Here is a 20,910-nt window from a genome sequence, read left to right on the forward strand (position 1 = left end):
TATGCCTTTAGTTCCCTCAGAGTCTGGATGCACTCTGAAGTCCATTAGAGGCTGTTATCTTTCTTGAGTACGCCAAAGAATTTATGGCATCTATCCGACGAACACGAAATGAACCTTGATAGGGTGACGATGCAACCAGTCAATCTTTGGACCTATTTTTTGGTGGTTAAGAGTTCGGGTATACCTTCAATGGCTTTAATTTGGTCAGGGTTGACTTCGATCCCTCGTTGTGATATGAGGAACCCTAGGAATTTTCCTTAGGCTATGCCGAAAGCACACTTCTCTTAGTTCAGTTTCATTCCGTACTGTCTGAGTATGTCGAAAGTCTCTTTCAAATGATCGATATGATCTTCTCTTCTTTTCGATTTAACTAGAATATTGTCTATATATACTTCCATTGTCTTGACGGACTGATCCTTGAACATTCTCGTCACTAGCCTTTGATAGGCCCCCCCTCGTTCTTTAGTCCAAAGGGCATGGCCCTATAACAGTACGTTCCTTGGTGGGTGATGAATGTGGTTTTTTCCTGATCCTCATATTCCACGAGGATCTGATTATATCCTGAGTAAACATCCAAGAAACTTAGCAACTCGTGTCAGGCCGTGGCATTAATGAGTTGGTCGATGTGAGGCAGCGGGAATGAATCTTTGGGGCATGCTTTGTTCAAGTTTGTGAAGTCTACACACAACCGCCATTTCCCATTCTTCTTTTTAACCATTACCACATTGGCGACCCATTTGGGGGTACTTGGATTTCCTTATGGAACCATTTTCTAACTGTTTTCACACCTCTTCACACACTGCGTCATTGATAGCGAAGCTGAATTTATGCGTGACCTGCCTCACCGGGGGTGGTAGAGGTTGACATTTAATTTGTGTGTGGCGGTCTCCTTTGGGATGTTTGGCATATCTGTATAGCCGAAAGAAAATAAATCCGCGTTAACTTTTATGAACTGACTGAATTTACTTGGGTCTTGGAGCTTGCAACAGACATAGGTCTTCGTGATGTGGTCGTTGGAGTCTAATTGAACGAGGTCGAGGTATTCTATGGTCGATTATGCGGCTGCGACTATGTCGGGATCTTTGATGCCTTCCCCGATCTTGTTATGCCCCGACCTCGACCCTGATGATTAGAATGCCTCTTTTTCTTTGTCATTCCTTTGTTGGGAGGTCGTGCTGTCTAAAGCAATTCGGTAGCATTCTTGGGATGTACGATGCTCTCCTCGAATGCTGAATATTCCCCATGGAGTTGGGAATTTGATGACTTGGTATAAGCTTGAGGGGGTGGCATTCATGGGGGTGTATCCACGGTCGTCCCACTATGGCGTTGTACGTGGTGTCTTGGTCCATGATGTGGAATGTTGTTTCCAGAGTTACAACGACGGCCAAAACGGGGAGAGTGATTTTACCCGGATGTCCGTTCAACTGCATTGTTAAAACCATTTAGTGTGATACAACGCGACACTATCTTATCCTCGAGTCTTGTTTGGGTAAGTACTCGGGGATGGATAATGCACGTGCCACTCCCGTCATCAATCATAATACGTTTAATATCAATATCAAAATTTTGTAGAGTAATAACGAGATTGATGATGAGGAAAGACCAAATCGTCGGCATTCGACTTGTCAAAGATGATACCTTCTTTGAGTTCGTCGTACCGTTTGCAGGTGATGGATCACTTGAGTTTGTGTGTAGTGGTGAACTTCACATTGTTAATAGAGGTATCGTCTCCGATGATCATACTGATGGTATGGTCTAGTGAGGGTAGTTTGGGTGGCGCTTGATGTCCACGCAACGCCCTCTGGCGAAATTGGTTCTTCCCTTATCGCTTAACAGCTCTTTAAGAAATCATATTCATGACCTCCTACCTTAGTGTAATGCAGTCTTCTGTTTTGTACCCTCGTTCCTGGTGGAACTCACCGAGGGCGTCAGACTTTCTAGTGACTTTACTTTTGGTTCGAGCTTCTCCAGGGCGTAGACTATCTCTGTAGGTGACACAAAAATATTGCGAGCAGACAATTGGGAGAATACCTCTATCGTTTCGATGAGTTGTCATCCTTGATCTAGACATGCCTTCTTTGTAATGAGGGGAGGGGAGGAGATCGTCCTGATGTATGGTTGGTGATGTTACCTGTTAGGTGGTGGGATCAGTTGATCTCTTATGGCGTTGTCTCTTTGATACTTTCTTGACTCCGTTTGTATTGAGGTTAGCCGATGGGTTGGCCCGTTGAGGTCATCCTCGTTTGCACGGAATTTGGCACAATAAGCATTGTGGATTTTGTTCTAAGTGGTTGAAGGGTATTTCATCAACCGACTTAACAATTTCCTCGTTGCTCTTGAACCATCCCTTCTCAACCTATTGTGAAAGGCTGCGACCACCATCCTTTTAGACACATTTGGTAAAGGCATCCTTACTCGGTTGAATCGGGCGAGGAAGTTCATTAATCCCTCACCCAGATATTGTTTGACGGCAAATGTGTCGTTCACTCTTGCCTCGACTTCTTTGGCTCCGGTGTGGGCCGTTACAAACTTGTCAGCCATTTCTTCAAAGGTTTCAATAGAGCGTGTTGGTAGCTTCGAATACCATGTTAATGTTCCTCAGTGAGTGTTTCACCGAACCTTTTCAGCAAAATGGAAGACACATGTTCCTTGGCGAGGTCGTTACCTTTTTCGGCGGTGACGTAATGAGTCACATCATCTTCGAGGTCGGTTATGTTGTCATATATCCTTAGGTAGGGTGACATTTTAAAGGTTTTTGGTATAGCATGTGGGGCTGCATCATCACTATATGGTTGTTCGACGAACCGGCCGATATCTCTCTTTGGCAATAACTTGGGTGCGCTCAGTCTTTTATCGACCCTTTCCTGATGTTATTTCATTTGATCTCGGAGTGCCTTGTTCTCATTCTTCATTTCTTCCATCCTTTTCAAAATGGATGCGAGGGCATTGTCACCTGCACTATTAATGACATTGTGAATAATACTTGTCGTTGGAGGTAGAGGGAGTTGGTTGCACTGCTCGTCTATTGGTTGTATAGTGCAAGTCCTTGCATTTTCTGTAGCCGTGTTCCTGGCGGGCTTGTTGAGGATGCTAGTTAGCGTGTCAGTTAGCCATGCTTCGAGGAACGTTTTTACAGTTGGGGGCATCTCCTCCCCCACAGATGTAGAGGCTCCCTTACCAAGAGATTTTGTGATACTGCAGTGAGGAGGCGGCAACCCATCTCGCCTAGGGGTGGCACTAGGTGTTGCGTCTTTGCCTGCCGTTTCACAGCTTTCGCTGATGACGTTCATGAGGTTGGTTGGGAGGTCACTTATTATTCTAGTCATTTCTTCTCGGTTACCCTCCATGTTGTGATTTGTGCACACAAAGAAAGGAGATCATTTTTTTTTATTTTTTTTTTGCGTTAGTGACCCGTGTTAGTTGTAGATCTAGAAGAAACTAAAAGCTTAATTAAGAAATTCCCATAGATGACGCCAAATTGTTTGACCAAAAGATATAACTCTTGGTTCAAATAATTAAATTTATGTGATAATGAGTTAAACCTAGTTAATAACAAAATAAGAAAAAACCTAGTTAATTATAATATTTCTAGATGTGAATTCCGAAAATGTGACTAGCGTCAAATAGATCTGGTGAAAGGATGACAACAACGTGTAATAACTATTCCAAAAAGTATGAGCAATAATGTAGAATTTAATAACAATAAATGGCATTTTAATAAATAGGAAGAGTGATTCACCAAATAAAGGATAAAGTAGATGGTTGTTCCTCCTGACAATGATAAGTGACAGACAAATTCTAGAATGTTCGAACTATTCTCGAATCTGATGGAAAAATGTAGAATAATATGAATGAGAATCTTAATGAAAATGTAGTGTTTGTATCTTAGTAATAGAGAGAATCTTTTGTCAAAAGTCATTTTGTATCTTACAAAATGAATGTCACATGTCTCATATCATTGTCTCTTTTTCTATTTATATATATGAGACATTTTTCTAGTAAATCTTAATAGTACTAGTGTAGAGAATATCCACTAGAATATTTTCTTTAATATCCTATTTCGAAAACTAGTCGTTACAACTTCATCAACGGTACTCGACCTCGACCATTGTTGACATCTCGACCACGAATCTCGTTACTTCCTAGTCGACCTCGACTGATGACGGGTCGAGAATTCTTTCTTTAGTATTATCTTATCTTAAATATTCTAGGAAACAGAAATGATAAATGAATTATTCTGCTGTGAGTGGACCAGGGGTACTGCTGGCGGACTATTCTACATTGTTATAAATTTAGAAAACAGGTTACAAATTGTGCTGCTACCATCTTCATACATGGTAAAAGTGTTATTATAGAGTTGAAACAAGGTACATCATTCCACCAATCAAGTAAGCAACTTGACGGAACTGAACGGGGGAAAAGCGAAGCCCTTTCCTACAACAAACTGTATTTTCTAGAAAACAAATGGAATCAGAGCCTTTACATTCTTAGGAAAATTTTCAAATTTGGAAACGTACCATTTCCTAGTGACATAACTCCTTCCCATCAGATATAAAGCGCAACCCATAGCACAGCAAAATGAAAATGATGTCTGGGATATGAATGCAATCCCTAAAAAGCCAAGAATCTCGAAAAGATAATGAGGGCATATGACCAATCCAAAAAGGCCACCTTGGGGAATTTTATAGCCCTTCTCTCTGTTGTCTCTGAGTTTGGAAAGGATGTAATGATGATAAAAGTTACCACTGATTCCAACTACGAATATCAGTAAACCGATATACTTCAGATCAATTTCTGGCTCCGTATGTCCAAGAATTAAGTGTTGGATATAGGTCATGGCTGCAGCCATCATAAAATATGCGGACGAAATAATGAGTACTGTACCAAGAACCATCCCACCACTGTATTTGTGAACAAACAGAACCTGCAAAGTAGAAAATTACGGGAATAATGTATGAACATATGAAAGCAAAACAGTATAAATGTAAGCAGCAGGAAAGCCTATTAGATTTCTGGTGAATTTGTTCAATATGTTTCTCCTTTCTTCGCATAAATACATTACTATCTGTAGCTAGTGTATTTGATGGAGAGGATATACGTGGCCTCTTTCCAGGCTACACAATATACGCAAGGAAAGATATTCAAAGCATTAGTATCCTGAGAGGTATAGAAAACCACCAGGTAAGCCAGATTCAAAATATTTGTCATTTAGATGGAGCAACTCTTCCTTCTCCTTATAACTTCAGATAGATTTATATCAACGGATAATGGAAATCAAATTTCTACACAACACCAACAAGTCTCCGACTACTTAGATTCAGTGTTTATCATGATAATTTAGTCCCCGTCTTACAGTAACGTCAATACTAGTTGGTTCAATATATCAGAGAAATCAGTTTGGTATTACTTACTAAGTTACTTTCTTACCTGAGATTGATACTTTGAGTTACCATAGACGGGGAAAAAGATCCAAAATATTGATAAAGGATGATAGAATATCAGAGGAGACGTGAAAAAACCAAAAAATATGGTAGTCTTAGATGTAAAGAACATGAGCTTCCTATACAAATGGCTATGAAGGTACAATAACAAAAGAAGATGCTATGAGGAGGAAGGTTGTTAATGCTAAATTTGGCCAAAGACATCTGGTGGAAAACAGATATTTCCATGAATACCGGACTATGCCCTTGGAAACATAATTGGAACTTATAAGAAGAGTTTAAACTTTAAAGAAAACATTTACTATAAGAGCTGGATGGAAGATAAATTGTTGGCTTAGGCACACAGGGGCGGGCGGATCTATATAGAGAAATGGGGGTGGTACGCCAAATTTCATGTAAGCACCGGTACTTCACGTTAAACAAAACGTTACAAAAACCAAATAAAAAAAAGAATGGCACCCCGAATCAGAAAGTGACTATAGGTGCCACGGTCAAAGTTTCCCCTACTAGGCTATAATTTCTTCTTGATTATACGAAAATACATTTACTTTGGAACCCAAAAAACTACTTATTGTGGACTTGAAGAAGTAAAGAAAAGAAAAGTATTGATATCAAAAATAATAAAATTAACCAAAGTAAAAGAAATGGGGAGAAAGATAGGCATTACCCAAATAAACATTCACAAAAAGGAATAAGAAAAAAGTTACCTCAAGATCCCTTTTCAAGAAATGGATAGTAACGGCAGATTTAAGCATCATAAACCTGATACCACCATTTGGGTATAGCAGAAATGAAGCAAAACCCATAATACAAGCTGGGGTATACAATATAAGCATCCCAATTCTGCTGGATAATTTGACCTGCAGAAAATTACTAGAGGAAGCAGAATTGGGATTCACATTCCCAAATTTGGAGTATTGGAGATGTTTCCCATTTATTTCAGAAATACCTAAGTAGGCTAGAAATGCGAAAGTCACCACACTTACTGCTGTGATGATTAAAGATGGCTCTTCGAACAAAAAGCTTTGAAACATTTTTCAGATATTCTTGTCTCAATATTCAAACTATAGTAGATAACCTATGGTCAGCTATGTATAGAAAATGTGTTTGCTTGTGTACAAATATGAAATGAATATTCTTCTAGAGTGTACCAAATAATGTTAGCAGCAGCTGAAAAAAAGATTTTCCTTTTTTTTTTTTTTTTTTTTTACTTTTTACACTTCCATGTCATTTTCGAATACTAAAGAAATTTGTCCTTTTTTGTTGTCCAAATCGCCCTTGTACTAATTGAAAATTTTAAATTGTCCTTAGTTGGATTTTTTGGTTTGTTCACACTTTTGACATTAAACAATTATTTAATATTTATCATTTTCATTGAGACGAATTCCACCTGTTAAAATTTTTTGAGAAAAAGTACTCTTAAGTTTTTACTAAGTTCTAAAATTACTATCAACTTGAAGTTACCAAATGTATAACAGATAATAAGTTACTTAACTTATGATAGTATAAGAACAAATTTGACAATTTTCTCCTGATTTAAATAAAGAAAGCAGTTTTGGAAAACTTTGTTAAAAACAAAAAAGAGGAAAGGATTATGGAGTACGAATGATTATATATAACAATTAAAAAAAATCATAATATTACAATTTAAAGAGTTAAATAGTTTTTACACTTTCTGATTGTAGTGTTTTTACAATGTCTTTTCTAAATATGAAATTTTAATTCACAAAATTAAGGCATCAAATAGGTTGACTTTTCTTACCATATTTTGAGACAGAAAGTAATATATACTATATAAAACATAAAACGAGAAAAACAAATATCACAAGAGATAAATAATTTCTTTTAAAAATAAATTTAATGCTTTATTGATTTTTCATACGGATAAACATGATGTCTTTTTCGGGAAATCGGCTTGTAGGAACCTACAATGAATGACCCAATTTTTTAATTTTTATTTTGGGCAATGCATGACCAATTGATTGTGAGTACATTTAATAAGAGGTCTTTTTTTTAATTGAAAGACCACCATTTTGGTGGGGGTTAGGTAGACCCCTACCTGTAGATTAATAAACCAAAATGAGAAACATACAATAAAAGGAACCAAATGCCTATGTTCCTCTGTGAATTAGAAAGGACTGGACATACCCAATCCAATATAAGTTAACACCAAAAAAGGTAGTACTACTATGATTGCAGGAAGTGAGTCTTCCATATACATGTGCTGCTATAAAAACACAACATATATACGATTATCATCCTACTTCATCTAGCCGCAGGTTCTTTATTTTTGATCTCCTGAATCTAAATGAAGGCATTTGCCTCCTATCCATTTGATATACTCCAACCGTCTCCCTAGGTAGATCTTGGACATTGAGGAAGATGGTAGCAATAGGTAGAATATCCAATATAGCACCATATTTTGATAGTGTGTCTGCCACTTAATTTTCTTCTCTATAGCAATGTTGGACTTCAATTCAATGACTCTGAATAATCTTTTTCATCTTTAAAATATCATCATGAATCTCCCAAAAAGTTGAAGAAGATCCATTAAGCATATTAACAATCAATAAAGAGTCAATTTCTAGAATTACATTGTGAATCCTATTGAAGGCAATCCACTCAATTCCAAAAAGTGCAACTTGTGTTTCAGCCGTATTGTTAGTGCAGAAGTGAAGAGCCTTGGCATATGCCATGACAAGATTTCCACCGCTATCCCTAACAATACCTCCAATACCGGCCACTCTTTTCATAATATTACTACTCTCATCCGTTTTAAGCTTCAGTCTACCTGAAGGAGGAAGTGACCACATCACCTTGAGAGCTTTCACTGGAGGTTTAAAACCTTCCAGGAACCTGCAAATTCTAGGCCAGTCGTCTTGCCATTTGATTCCCTTGCAGTGAACTTTAAGAAGCATGATTATCAGTGATTGCACTCGATCTAGCAAGCTTTGTACAAAAGCATATGAACCTTCATATTTAGCTGCACACCTTTATTTCCATAACTCCCAACAGATAATTGAAGGAATACATTGGAGAACAAAACTGTGCGCCACATTCAAAGGCTTAATGAACCACCATTTCATCAATGTCTGTTTTAAGTTGCTTGAGATAGTGATACCTACGCTCTGACTGAAATGTTTCCATACATATTGAGATTTACAACTTGATAAAAAGATGTGAACAATATAGTCTTCTTGTGCATCTCTACAACAATAGCATTTAGAAGGTCTTTGAATGTCGAACCTTCTTATCACTTCATCGATTGGTAATCTCCCTCTCAGAAGCCTCATCATGAAGAAAGATACCTTAAAGGGGAGTTTTTTTATGCCATATTCTTTGTGAGGACACGAAAGAGATTTCAGTTAGTCTCAACGCATGAAAAGCAGTTTTACAAGAGAATTTACCATCATATGATGGTTTCCAAATAGGCCTATCTAGTTTGTTATCTCCACCAATTGGGACTTTCTTGATCTGCTCCAAAATGTGATTTGGTAGAACTTGTCGAACCTCCTGAAAGTTCCATGTCTCACCATTATAGACTTATTTTAACTACATTTTGCCTGGCTTGGGTCCTTGAACCACAAAATTAGCTAGCGGTCTCAGTCCAGACCAATCATCCCACCAAAAAGAGCATTCTGCTGCATTGGGCTTCCAAAGGATAAGGGGTTCCACCATATGTTAAATCTCCATAAGTCTCCTCCATATGTGAGACTGCCCGTGCCTCCACTTCTTAGCCACGAGATGTATCCTTTTGCAGTACTTTTCCTCAATACACCCTCTCCATAAAGATTGTTGTGTTCTCAATTCCCACCAATTTTTAGCAGCAAAAGTGAGAGAAATATCATGTATAGATCTAAAGCCAGCACCACCTTCTTCTTGTGAGTAGAATAATGACTTACATGAAAACCAATGGTGCTTTGGTCTGCCTTCAAACTCTCCCCAAAAAAAGTTACTGATCACCTTTTCAATATGATTGAGTGTGGTCTTAGGAGGGTCTACTGCAGCCATGATATGCATAGAGAGAGAATACAATACTGATTTGACCAAAATAGCTTTTCCTCCAGCAGATATAAGTTTATTGTTCCATCCCTACACTTTATTGGTCACTTTGGTAATCATATCATTAAAGTAACACACTTTCTTCCTTCCTACAAAAATTGGTGCCCTTAAATATGTCATAGGAAAACGTTTATGTTGAAAACCTATCATCATCTTATTCTCCTCTATGAAATTTTGTGATGCCTTTGGAGCAACCAGAAAAGAAGATTTCTCCTTATTTATGAGTTGCCCAGATGTCTCCTCATAAATCTTCAAGTTGAGCATCATCAATCTAATAGATTCCAAATCTCCAGATGTGAAGAGAATGGTATCATTATCATATGAGAGGTGTGTTATCACTGGACTATGCTTGTCAACAGTATAAGGCCTGAAATCAGCATTTTCAGGCAACTTATTCATCAATCTTGACAAAAGCTCTGCATAAATAACAAACAAAAATGGAGACAGAGGGTCACCCTGTCTAAGCCCTCTAGATGAGTTAAAAACACCTAACCTAGTTCCGTTTATGTTGATTGAGTACCAAATATTTGATACCAATCTCCCTATCATATCTATCCACCCCTCCCCGAATCCCATAGTAAATACATAAAAATTTCCATGACACCCTATCATAAACTTTCGATATATCTAATTTGAAGACCACATTCCCTCCCAGATTAGGTTTGGAGATGTTATGAACAAGCTCCTGAGTTAACATAATATTTTCACTAATAGACCTACCCTTTATAAAATCAAACTGGTTAGAAGAGATGAGCTTAGGCAGCAACAGAGAAAGTCTGTTGTTTAGAAGCTTAGAAATAATCTAACAAGACACATTTCCTAAACTAATAGGTCTAAGATCAGACATAGTTTTGGGATTATCAATCTTAGGAAGAAGAATAAGATATATATGGCTGATAGATTTAGGAATGGAATCCCCAGAGAAAAAATCTCTAATCATCCTAACAAGGTCTCCTTTGATAATTCCCCAACATGTTTGGTAGAACTTAGTAAAGAAGCCATCAGGTCCTGGAGATGAATCAACATACATAGAAAAAATCACTTCTTTAATTTTCTCCTCAGTAGGTAAAGCAAACAGGGCCTTGCTATCTGAATCTTCAAACAATTTAGGGATAATATTGAATAATGCTTAGTTTATATTCTGATCGGCCTTCTTGAAAAGGTTTTGATAGAATTCTGTAGCTTCTGTAGCAATTTCCTTCGCCCCAATTTCCCAAGATCCATCACCCTTTTGAATTCTGTGTAGCAGAAGTTTCCTCCTCCTCCTATTGATAGAGGATTGAAAAAACTTGGTGTTGAAATCACCCTCGACAGCCCATCTCAAACCAGCCTTTTTGCCTCCAGAAAGACTCCTCTAACTTCAAGTGTCTAATCATCTCATCATTCTTCTTGTTTAGTTTTTCCCTATCTTGAATGGTATTGAAGTTTAAGTATCTCTCTTCACATATCAGCACTTGTTGCTCCAACTCTTTAGTCCGGGCAAAGATGTCCCATATTCTGTCTTTAGACCACAAAGACAGAGTTGCAACAATATTCTTCCTCTTCAAATGGAAACTCCAAAAAGGCCCTCCTTGTACTTCCTTATTCCATGCATTGTTTACCACCTCTAGGAACTCAAGATGTTTAGTCCATAGATTTAAAAATTTGAAGTATCTTTTTTCTTGCCTATGCTAGTCTTTATTCTTTTGGCAAGGTCAAGGAGTATTTTATTTTTTAGTGAACTTACTAACATGAATTTAAGTTAATTAAATTAGTAAAGTTTGAATATAATATGATTAAATTTTAATATTGATGAAATCTGAGCATTGACGAGGATTTTAGATGTTCTACAGTGGAGGAATGTTCTGGAGATGAGAGGGAGCGAGAGAGATGAATTGGAGAAATGAAATTGTATTGTATTATTGAGTACCTTCTCCTATTTATACATGTAACTAACAAGACATTTTCTAACTAACAATACAATCAGATAATTTAATCTCTAACTAATTATTCCAGCTCACTAACAACTCACTAACTACCTCACGTGACTAGCATATGTTATATCTCAATACGCCCCCTCAAGCTGGAGGGTGCAAGACGTTGAACACTCCAAGCTTGCCAAGTAAATGCATATGTTGAGTAGTCCCCAAGCTCTTAGTCAATAGATCTGCATGTCTTTAATGTTAACATGAATTGCCTTCACTACGTCATCTTTAATTTTTTTCCCGAATGAAATGACAATCGATCTCTATATGTTTTGTCCTCTCATGAATGATGGAATTTTCTGCAATTTGGATCGCAGATTTACTATCACTAAGAACTTTAACTGGTTGTACTATCTGCACTCCCAACTCTCTAAACAATCCAAGCAACCATGTAACCTCAGCGACAGACACAACTATACTTCTATACTAGGCTTCTGCTGGGCTCCTTGACACAATTTATTATTTTTTATTTCCAAGACACTAGGGAGTCACCAAATTTGATAACATAACCGGTGACTGATCTCCTAGTATTAGGACATGCAACCCAGTCTGAGTCACACCAGCATGTAAGACTCTTAGTATATCCAGATGACATCAACACCCCTTGGCCTAGTGCAACCTTCAAGTACCTTACCAATCTTATAGCAGCCTCCCAGTGAGATTTCTTGGGCATTTGCATGAATTGACTTAGTGCATGTACATCATAGTTTATGCCATGCCTAGTTATTGTCACATATAGTAGCTTACCAACCAGCCTTTGATATGCAGTGATTTCCTTCAACAAATTATCACCTACGACTGCATTTGCTTGATCATATTCTACTGAGGTCAATTTTATATTTGCCTCTAATGGTGTAGCAGCAGGCTTGGCTCCACTCAACCCCATTTCTGAGATAAGTTCTAACACATATTTCCTTTGGTTCAGTAATACTCCAACATTAGATCTTAACACTTTAATGCCTAAGAAGTACTTGAGCTCTCCCAAGTCCTTGACCTTGAATATTTGGTGTAGTATAATGATGGACGTCTGTATCATGATGAAGAGAAAGAAGAGGACGATTGAGGATTAGGTGGGGAGCCTTGACTAAGGATAAAACTCAGGAGTTTGAAGGGAGGTTATCGGTTGTGGGAGACTGGAGGAGTAGTACGGACGCGAGCTATGTGGTCGGTGATGATGGATTGTATAAGGGAGGCAGCGAAATAGGTGTTGGGAGTCTTTAAGGGTTAATTTGGCGGGCTCAAAGGCTACTAGTGGTGAAGTGAAGTGTTCCAAGGTAAAGTGTAACCGAAGAAGGCGGCGTACCTGAAGTTAGTAGGGAGCACATGAGAGGAAGAGGGGAGAGAGAACAGAGAGAGGTATAAATTAGATTGTAAGGAGGCGAATCTGGCGGTCACAGAGGCTAAGACTGCAGGTTTTGGTCGTCTGTACGAGGAACTAGGGGCCAAAGGCGGAGAGAAGAAATTATTCTGGCTGGACAAGGCGAGAAAGAGGAAGGCTCGAGATCTGGACCAAGTGAGGTGCATCAAAGACGAGGATGGTAGGGTATTTATGGGAGAGGTCCAGATTAAACGGAGATGAAAGACTTACTTTAATAAACTTTTGAATGAAAAAGGGATCAGAAATGGTACTAAGCGAGTTGGGGCACTCCAAGAGTCACCGTGATTTTGGGTACTGTAGTCGCATCAAGGTTGAGGAGGTCGTGGGAGCTATTCAACGAAGACGATGCCGGATGAGTGGAGGTGGAGTACGGTGGTTCCGTTGTACAAGAACAAAAGTGATATCCAGAGTTGCAACAACTATAGGGGTATCAGATTACTAAGTCATACCATGAAAGGTTGGGAGAGGGTGGTAGAAGCGAGGGTGGGGAGGACGGTGTCTATATCTGACAACTATTTCGGGTTCATGCTAGGTCATTCTAATACGTAAGCTATCCACCTTATTAGAAGGTTCGTGGAATAGTACAGGGATAGGAAGAAGGATTTGCACATGGTATTTATTGATCTGGAGAAAGCGTATGACAAGGTTCCTAGAGAGATTCTTTAGAGATGCCTAGAGGCTAAAAGTGTGTCAGTTGCTTACATTGGGGCAATTAAGGAGATGTATGATGGAGCTAAGACTCAGGTTAGGACAGTGGGAGGTGACTCTGAGCATTTTCCAGTTGCTATGGAGTTACAACAAGGATCTGCGCTCAGGCCATTCTTATTTGACCTGGTGATGGATGCACTGATACACCATATTCAAGGATAGGTTCCATGGTGTATGTTATTCGTTGATGACATAATTCTGATTGACAAGACGCAGAGCGGCGTTAACGAGAGGCTAAAGGTTTAGAGACAGGCCCTTGAGTCTAAGGGTTTCAAGCTGGGTAGGATGGAGATGAAATATCTTGAGTGCAAGTTCAGTGCCGATCCAAGGGAAGCAGGCATGGATGTGAGGCTTGGATCGTAGGTCATTCCCAAGAGAGGCAATTTCAAGTATCTTGGGTCGGTTATCCAGGGGGATGGGGAGATCGACGAGGATGTCACATACCGTATAGGGGTGGGGTGTATGAAATGGAGGTTAGCATCTAGCATGCTATGTGACAAGAAAGTACCACTGAGGTGGTTAGATCAGCCATATTGTATGGGGCTGAGTGTTGGCCAGTTAAGACCTCACATATCCAGAAGATGAAAGTAGTATAAATGAGGATGTTTAGGTGGATGTGTGGGCACACTAGGATGTATAAGATTAGGAATGAAGATATTCGGGAGAAAGTGGGTGTGGCTCCCATGTATGACAAGATGTGGGAAGCGAGGTTCAGATGGTTCAGACATGTACAAAGGAGAAACCCAGATGCCCCGGTAAGGACGTGCGAGCGGTTGGCATTGGTGGGTACGAGGATAGGTAGAGGCCAGTCTAAGAAGTATTGGGGAGGGGTGGTCATGCGGGATATGGCGAGGCTTCAGATCTCCGAGGGCATGGCCCTCGATAGAAAGTTGTGGAGGTCGAGCATTAAGGTTGTCGGTTAGGAGGTAGTTGAGCATATTTCTAACTCGTACCAGTGTGAGGCTAGGCTGATAGGATTTTGTCTTAGATTGCTAGTGGTCAATGTTGTGTCCACACTATTCTTCCGTTTTCATAGTGTCGGGCCTTATTTACTAGGTTTTTTCTTGCTTTCCATCTATTTACTGGTTCTTGTGATTTTGTTAGTATTTCTATGATTTTTGTTGATGGTACTAATATATTGTGTCTTTTCATCTTCTTGAGCCGATGGTCTATCGAATATAATCTCTCTACCCCCTTAAGGTAGAGGTAAGGTTTGCGTACACACTACCCTTCTCACACCCCACTTGTGAGATTTTACTGGATCGTTATTGTTGTTGTTGTGAGCAAAAATACTTCTCAAAATAAGTAGTTTTTGACAGCTTGGCCAAACGGGCTCTAGATTTATTAATCCGAAGAGATAGTGTTAGGTCTGTATCTCAATGTTGTGAGACAACGATTTTCTGTTTGATAAAATTTACTTTCCTAAATTCAGTTGAATAAAGTAAATTGTTATGTCCCATCAATAGGAAAGAAGATATGTTACGTGGTAAAATGAAATGAATCATCTATCTATGTATCATATCATACTATATTATACGTTATGAAGACCTAAGCTAAAACTTAAAAGATCGAAATAACCGTATAAAGTTGAGTGACTATAATACCCTTCAACATATTATTATTTCAAATATGATTTGTACAAATATGTAAATATACATTATAGGAAAATTAATTAAAAAGAAAATATTTAATTGAAATAAAGACAAAGTTGGCAACCCTTCATCTTCATCATTAAAAAGTAACATCCTATTAAATGTTAAATAATTCTCCACTTACATGAATGTGGTTAATTGGGAATCCTATTAAATGATGAATTATAATTACACTTTAATTTGTTGTAAACCACAATTACCTTGTATTTTTCATTTGTGATTTATTGGTTCGCTTTTATTTTTCAAAAATAAAACTTCTTCTAACCTTCCATCCATGTATCACCAGTTAAGAGCTAGCTTATATATCATAACAGGTTTACAAAAAGCATATTAGCAAACTTAATTACATTAACCAATATTCTCTTCATTGTTGTAAAATATTTGTAGAATTTGAGGAGCCGCTTTGAATATTTTATTTGCCTAATTTCATTCAACAACTTACTGCGTTAGTATTCTCTTTTCTTCTCTTCCTCTTATTTCTATTTTCAATCTTTAATTTGAAATTGTGTGATACTATTTTTCCTGATTTTGTTTCCCTACTTCTACAAAGCGTTGAGTAAAAAATGAGCCAAAGCATTTAGCTCCCATGCCATGCAGAAACGTCAAATACCTGTCACGACCCAAACTCCTAACATATCGTGATGGCGCCTATCTCAGTACTAGGTAAGCCGACAACATCAATAACCCACGATTTCCTTTAAATTTTTAAAAAATGTAACGTTTTATACAATACCAAAGATCTAGCAATTTTCGATATAACTCTCCCAAAATCTGGTGTCACTGAGTACATGAGCATCTAATATGAGTACAAGTCTGAAAAATACGGTCTATAATAGTCTGAGACCAAATACAGTAAACAAGGAGATAGAGAAGGATAGACAAGGTCCGCGGAACACGGCTGCTACCTCAAAATCTCCTGAAAATCAACTGCGCAAAATGATCAACACCCGCTATGTTCAGGGACACCTGGATCTGCACACGAAGTGCAGGGTGTAGTATGAGTACAACCAACTGAGCAAGTAATAATAATAACTAAGGAACTAATGATAATGACGAGCTACACAATCATAGTTCACTTTCAATAGTTCCAGCAAAGAATAGATATGCTTTCAAATCCGACAGTTTAAATTAAATTAATTTTATACAGTTCAATTTTAAGTAATCCGGATATAAATTCTTTCAGAGATTTCACAACAATGACATATAGCAACCAAGTGCAACAACAAATGCAAAGCAAGTATAGCCTCTCAGGCAACAGTCACTCAGCTCATCACAACAACTCAAACACTCGGCTCTCAGCCCTCAGTACTCACACTCAATGGGTACCCGCGCTCACTGGGGGTGTGTACAAACTCCGGAGGGGCTCCTACAGCCCATGCACCATAATCTGCACGGACAACTCACGTGCTGCACGGACAACTCAAGTACTATAATATCCTAAACGGATAACTCACATGCCATAATATCCTTACCTCACCGACAGGCACTCGGCCTTACTCAGTCCTCACCTTCTCAAGTCTCTCGGGCTCTCAGAAATCACAAAGATCATCCCAAATAAAGATAACATAGTGTATCAACAAATATCCATAAAGACTGAGGTATAATACGCAAGAAAAATCATGACTGAGTACAAGACATCAATTAGCAAATAATTCAACAAGTACGCGACCTCTACGGGTCTCAACAGTATTATAACATAGCCTAAGCATAATTTCTAACATGATTTATAGTCAAATTTCTTCAACAAATAGAGATCATATAGCTAAGAATAAATTATTCAACTTTACAGTTTTTCGGGACGGACCAAGTCATAATCCCCTCGGTACACACCCACATGCCCGTCACCTAGCATGTGCGCCACCTCCAAAATAATCACATGATACCAAAGTTCGGGGTTTCGTACCCTCAGGACCAAATTTATAATTGTTACTTACCTCAACCCGTATAATTTTTTATTCCGCTATGCCCTTTCCATGAGAATTGGTCTCTGAAAGTCTCGTATCTAGCCACAATTAATTCGATTTAGTCAATACCAATTATTGTAATTAATTCCATAAGGAAATACTAATTTTTCCAATAAAATCTGAAATTAACTCAAAAATTGCTCGTGGGGCCCACGTATCGGAACTCGACAAAACTTACAGAATATGAACGTTCCTCCAACCACGAGTCCAACCATATAAATTTCATCAAAATCCGACATCAACTCAACCCTCAAATCTTCAATTAAAGCCTATGAAGATTTCTACCATTTTCAACCCAATCCTTACCCATTTGAACTTAACAATCTTTCCACAACCTTATTGGTATGTATACATAATACTCTTACACCCAAGAATCATACTATAAATCACCCATTGTTTTACTCCAAACTCGAAATTGAAGGATTGAGGAAAGAAATTCTTACCTCTTTGAAGCCCTAGCAAGATCCTTGTGAAATCTTCAAACCTTGAACAAGAATTGATGGATAAATGACTAAGTCTTCACTTTCTCTCTCTAAAATACTCTCACTTCTCTTTAAAATATCATATTTTAGCTCAAAAATGAGCTTCAAGGGCTATAAATCGAAGTTGGGTCGGGTAAAAAATTAGAAAGAATGGAAGCTCCGACGCAGTTATGCGATCGCATAACAGGTATACGGTCCGCATATCCGCCGCATAATTTGGCCTCTAGAGCTGGGTGTTACTGACCCGATCTGCGGTCATTATGTGGCCCACATACTTGTTATGCGATCGCATAATGCACTGCAAAACAGGTTTGCGGTCGCATAGTGCACCGCAGATTTTCCTCAAATCTTGCCCCTCTCCTGATCCACTTTGCGACCATTATGCGGCCCGTAAAGTTATTCTGCGATCGCATAGTGGTCGCGAAAATAACCTTTTTCTGATAAAATTTTATTGTATACATCGGTGCATTGTTCAACCCAAAAAGTCTAATGTGTACTAATTGATCTACCTAGGTACCACCAAACCTTAATTTCCTTAGCAAACTTTCTGAGGGTCATTACACATAAGTTAACATCCGGTCAACCTTTTCAACTTAAATTCTAAACCTTGGAACTAAGCGCTCCAAATTATTTCAAAACCTCACCGAACCCAAACCAATTACCCCGGCAAGCCAAATAACAACTGTAATTCACAATTTGAGCAGTAAATGGGGGAACGGGATTGCAATAGTCAAAACGACCGGACAGGTCATTACAATACCAAATATATTTCTCAAAATAAATTGCAAAAGATTTGATTGTTTGTGAGTAATCCATACTATTATGTGAAAAGTAAAAATGAATTTCATGTTTTGGAATGCAAATCCAATTCTCGCGGTGCATCGCAAGGTATCTATTTACATTGATTGGTTCACTAATTTTTTCAAGATATAATACTAAAAGTATCTAAATGAATTGCGATGATCATTTTAAAGTAAGATAAACTGAATAGCCCTTATCTTTTTTATTTTTAAATACCAATAAAATATTTAAAATTATTTATCTTTTTATTTTTAATTTATCAAAATCACTGTGCGCCTCTTGAAAATTGGGCAATTGAGAAAATGCAAAGGCATTTTGGTCCTTGGACTTGAGGATTCTAACACACTTCCTCACTCTCGATTGGAAGCCGAATACAAAAATTACTTTTTGCCTATTTAATTTATAAATTTTCTTTTCAATTATTCTTTTGTTGTTGAGTGAGCTAAATAAGATCATATTTATAGTTTTTTAAAAAAAAAATTTAAACTTTTACTTTTAATTTTATGACTCAAATACAGTTTTAATAATATATTTTTAAAAAAATTTGTACTCATTCATATGGGTTACACACGTCAAAAAACTAGTATATATAATTTAGGGAAAGAATATATAATGTGGCATGCTTCTTTGGCTAAGAAACACATTTATCTCTTACCTCATTTTTTTATTTTTTATTTTTTTCCTCTTAATATGTTTTCCTTCTTCTATTTTTATGTGCCTTATTTGATAACAGTAAATGACTCAATAATTACTACCTCACTAAGTTCTCTTTATATTACACATTCATTTCCTCTTCTTTTCCCACCTCTTCAGTTTCTTCCTAACAATTATAACGTATGAAGGTAGTAAGAACTCAACAAAATGCTAGAGGCTTTAGACACAACGCTCTGGCAGCTCCCCCAACAAGCTTAGTGGAAAACTTATTATGCTCCATCAGGTAATTCTAAATTTCATATATATTTGCCACCTTTTATTGGAGTAGTATTTAACAAATTATTTTACATGCATCAAATTGGTATTGCCAATACCAGAAATCATGCAACTGCAAATATTATTATACAAAATAATACTCTCAAACTGTGAATGCTTCAGGAATAGTTCCAGGTATCTTTCTTGAAAAATTCATATATAAGATACTCATATTCAATCTTTTACCGTGAATAAATTTGGAACATTATTTAGTATCATGCTAACTAAATAGTCTTAGGATGTAAGTAATACAATTTAATCAGTTGCTGCTCCACCAACTTATTTTGTCATTCCTTTGGAATCTTCTCTTCTTTTGTTTTAGGTTCTTAATATAATTTGGAACTCTCCGAGAGTCGTTGTGACTTTTGGTATTGTAGGCGGATTAGAGTTGATGAAGTTGAGGGGGCTATGCATAAGACGAGAAGGGGCAAAGCGACCGGACCGGATGAAATCCCGTTGGAGTGGCTGACTAGGTTATTTTATGTCATTTTTAGAACGAAGAAGATGCCCAATGAGTGGAGGTGGAGCGCGATGGTTCATGTATACAAGAACAAGGGTGAAATCCAAAATTGCAATAACAATCGTGGTATCAAACTTCTTAGCTATTCTATGAAAGTCTGAGAGAGAGTGGTAGAGCTAAGGGTGAGGAAGAGTGTGTCTATTTTCGAGAACCAGTTTGGGTTTATGCCAGGGCGTTCGACTACAGAAGTCATCCACCTTGTTAGGAGATTTATGGAGCAGTATAGGGAGAGAAAGAAGGACTTTCATATGGTGTTCATCAACTTAGAAAAGGCATACGATAAAGTTCCGAGGGAGGTTTTGGGGAGATGTTTGGAGGCTAGAGGTATACATGTTGGCTACGTTAGGTTGATTAAGGACATGTATGATGGAGTAAAGACCTGAGTGAGGACGACGGGTGGGGACTCGGTCCATTTTTCGATTATGATGGGGTTGCATTAGGGGTCAACACTCAACCCTTTTTTATTTTCACTGGTGATGGACGAACTGACGCGCCACATCTCTGTGGTGTCGTGGTGCATGCTATTTGCAGATGATATTTTACTGATTGACGAAATGAGAGACGGTGTGAATGCGCAATTAGAGATATGAAGGTAGACCCTGAAATCTTAAGGTTTCAAGTTGAGCAGGACTAAGACAGAATACTTGGAGTGTAAGTTCAATGACGAGACTCAAGAAGGGGAAGGGGAGGTGAGGTTGGTGTAACACCTCGGAAAATTTTGAAGAACTTAAGTGTAAAGCCCGATAAAATTTGTAAAAAAAATAATATTTCATGGTGCCGGACTAGGATTACATATTTGAGGATTGTAGGTTCGGACCTTTTGGGTTGAACAATGCACGGGAAAGTAAAGGAATATTTTTGACGGAACTATGTAATTCTGCTGTCCATTATGCGACCGCAGAATCAGTCTGTGAACCGCATAATGGCCGCAGAGTGACGCAGTTATTTGGGTCAGTTGGAAGAAATTAT

General features: G+C 38.1%; 1 protein-coding gene across 1 annotated transcript; it reads right to left on the reverse strand.

The window, feature by feature from the left end:
- Positions 1 to 4,304: 4,304 nt before the first annotated feature.
- On the reverse strand, positions 4,305 to 6,563 carry LOC104114213 (uncharacterized). The gene is made up of 2 exons (XM_009624602.4): positions 6,149 to 6,563; positions 4,305 to 4,924 (listed from the first exon to the last, which is right to left on the reverse strand). Exons 1-2 carry the CDS (start codon positions 6,473 to 6,475, stop codon positions 4,454 to 4,456), a joined length of 798 nt encoding a protein of 265 aa, XP_009622897.2. The 5' UTR covers positions 6,476 to 6,563; the 3' UTR covers positions 4,305 to 4,453.
- Between the last annotated feature and the right edge of the window lie 14,347 nt (positions 6,564 to 20,910).

This window comes from Nicotiana tomentosiformis, chromosome 5, assembly GCF_000390325.3.
Source record: "Nicotiana tomentosiformis chromosome 5, ASM39032v3, whole genome shotgun sequence".
Lineage (NCBI taxonomy): Eukaryota > Viridiplantae > Streptophyta > Magnoliopsida > Solanales > Solanaceae > Nicotiana > Nicotiana tomentosiformis.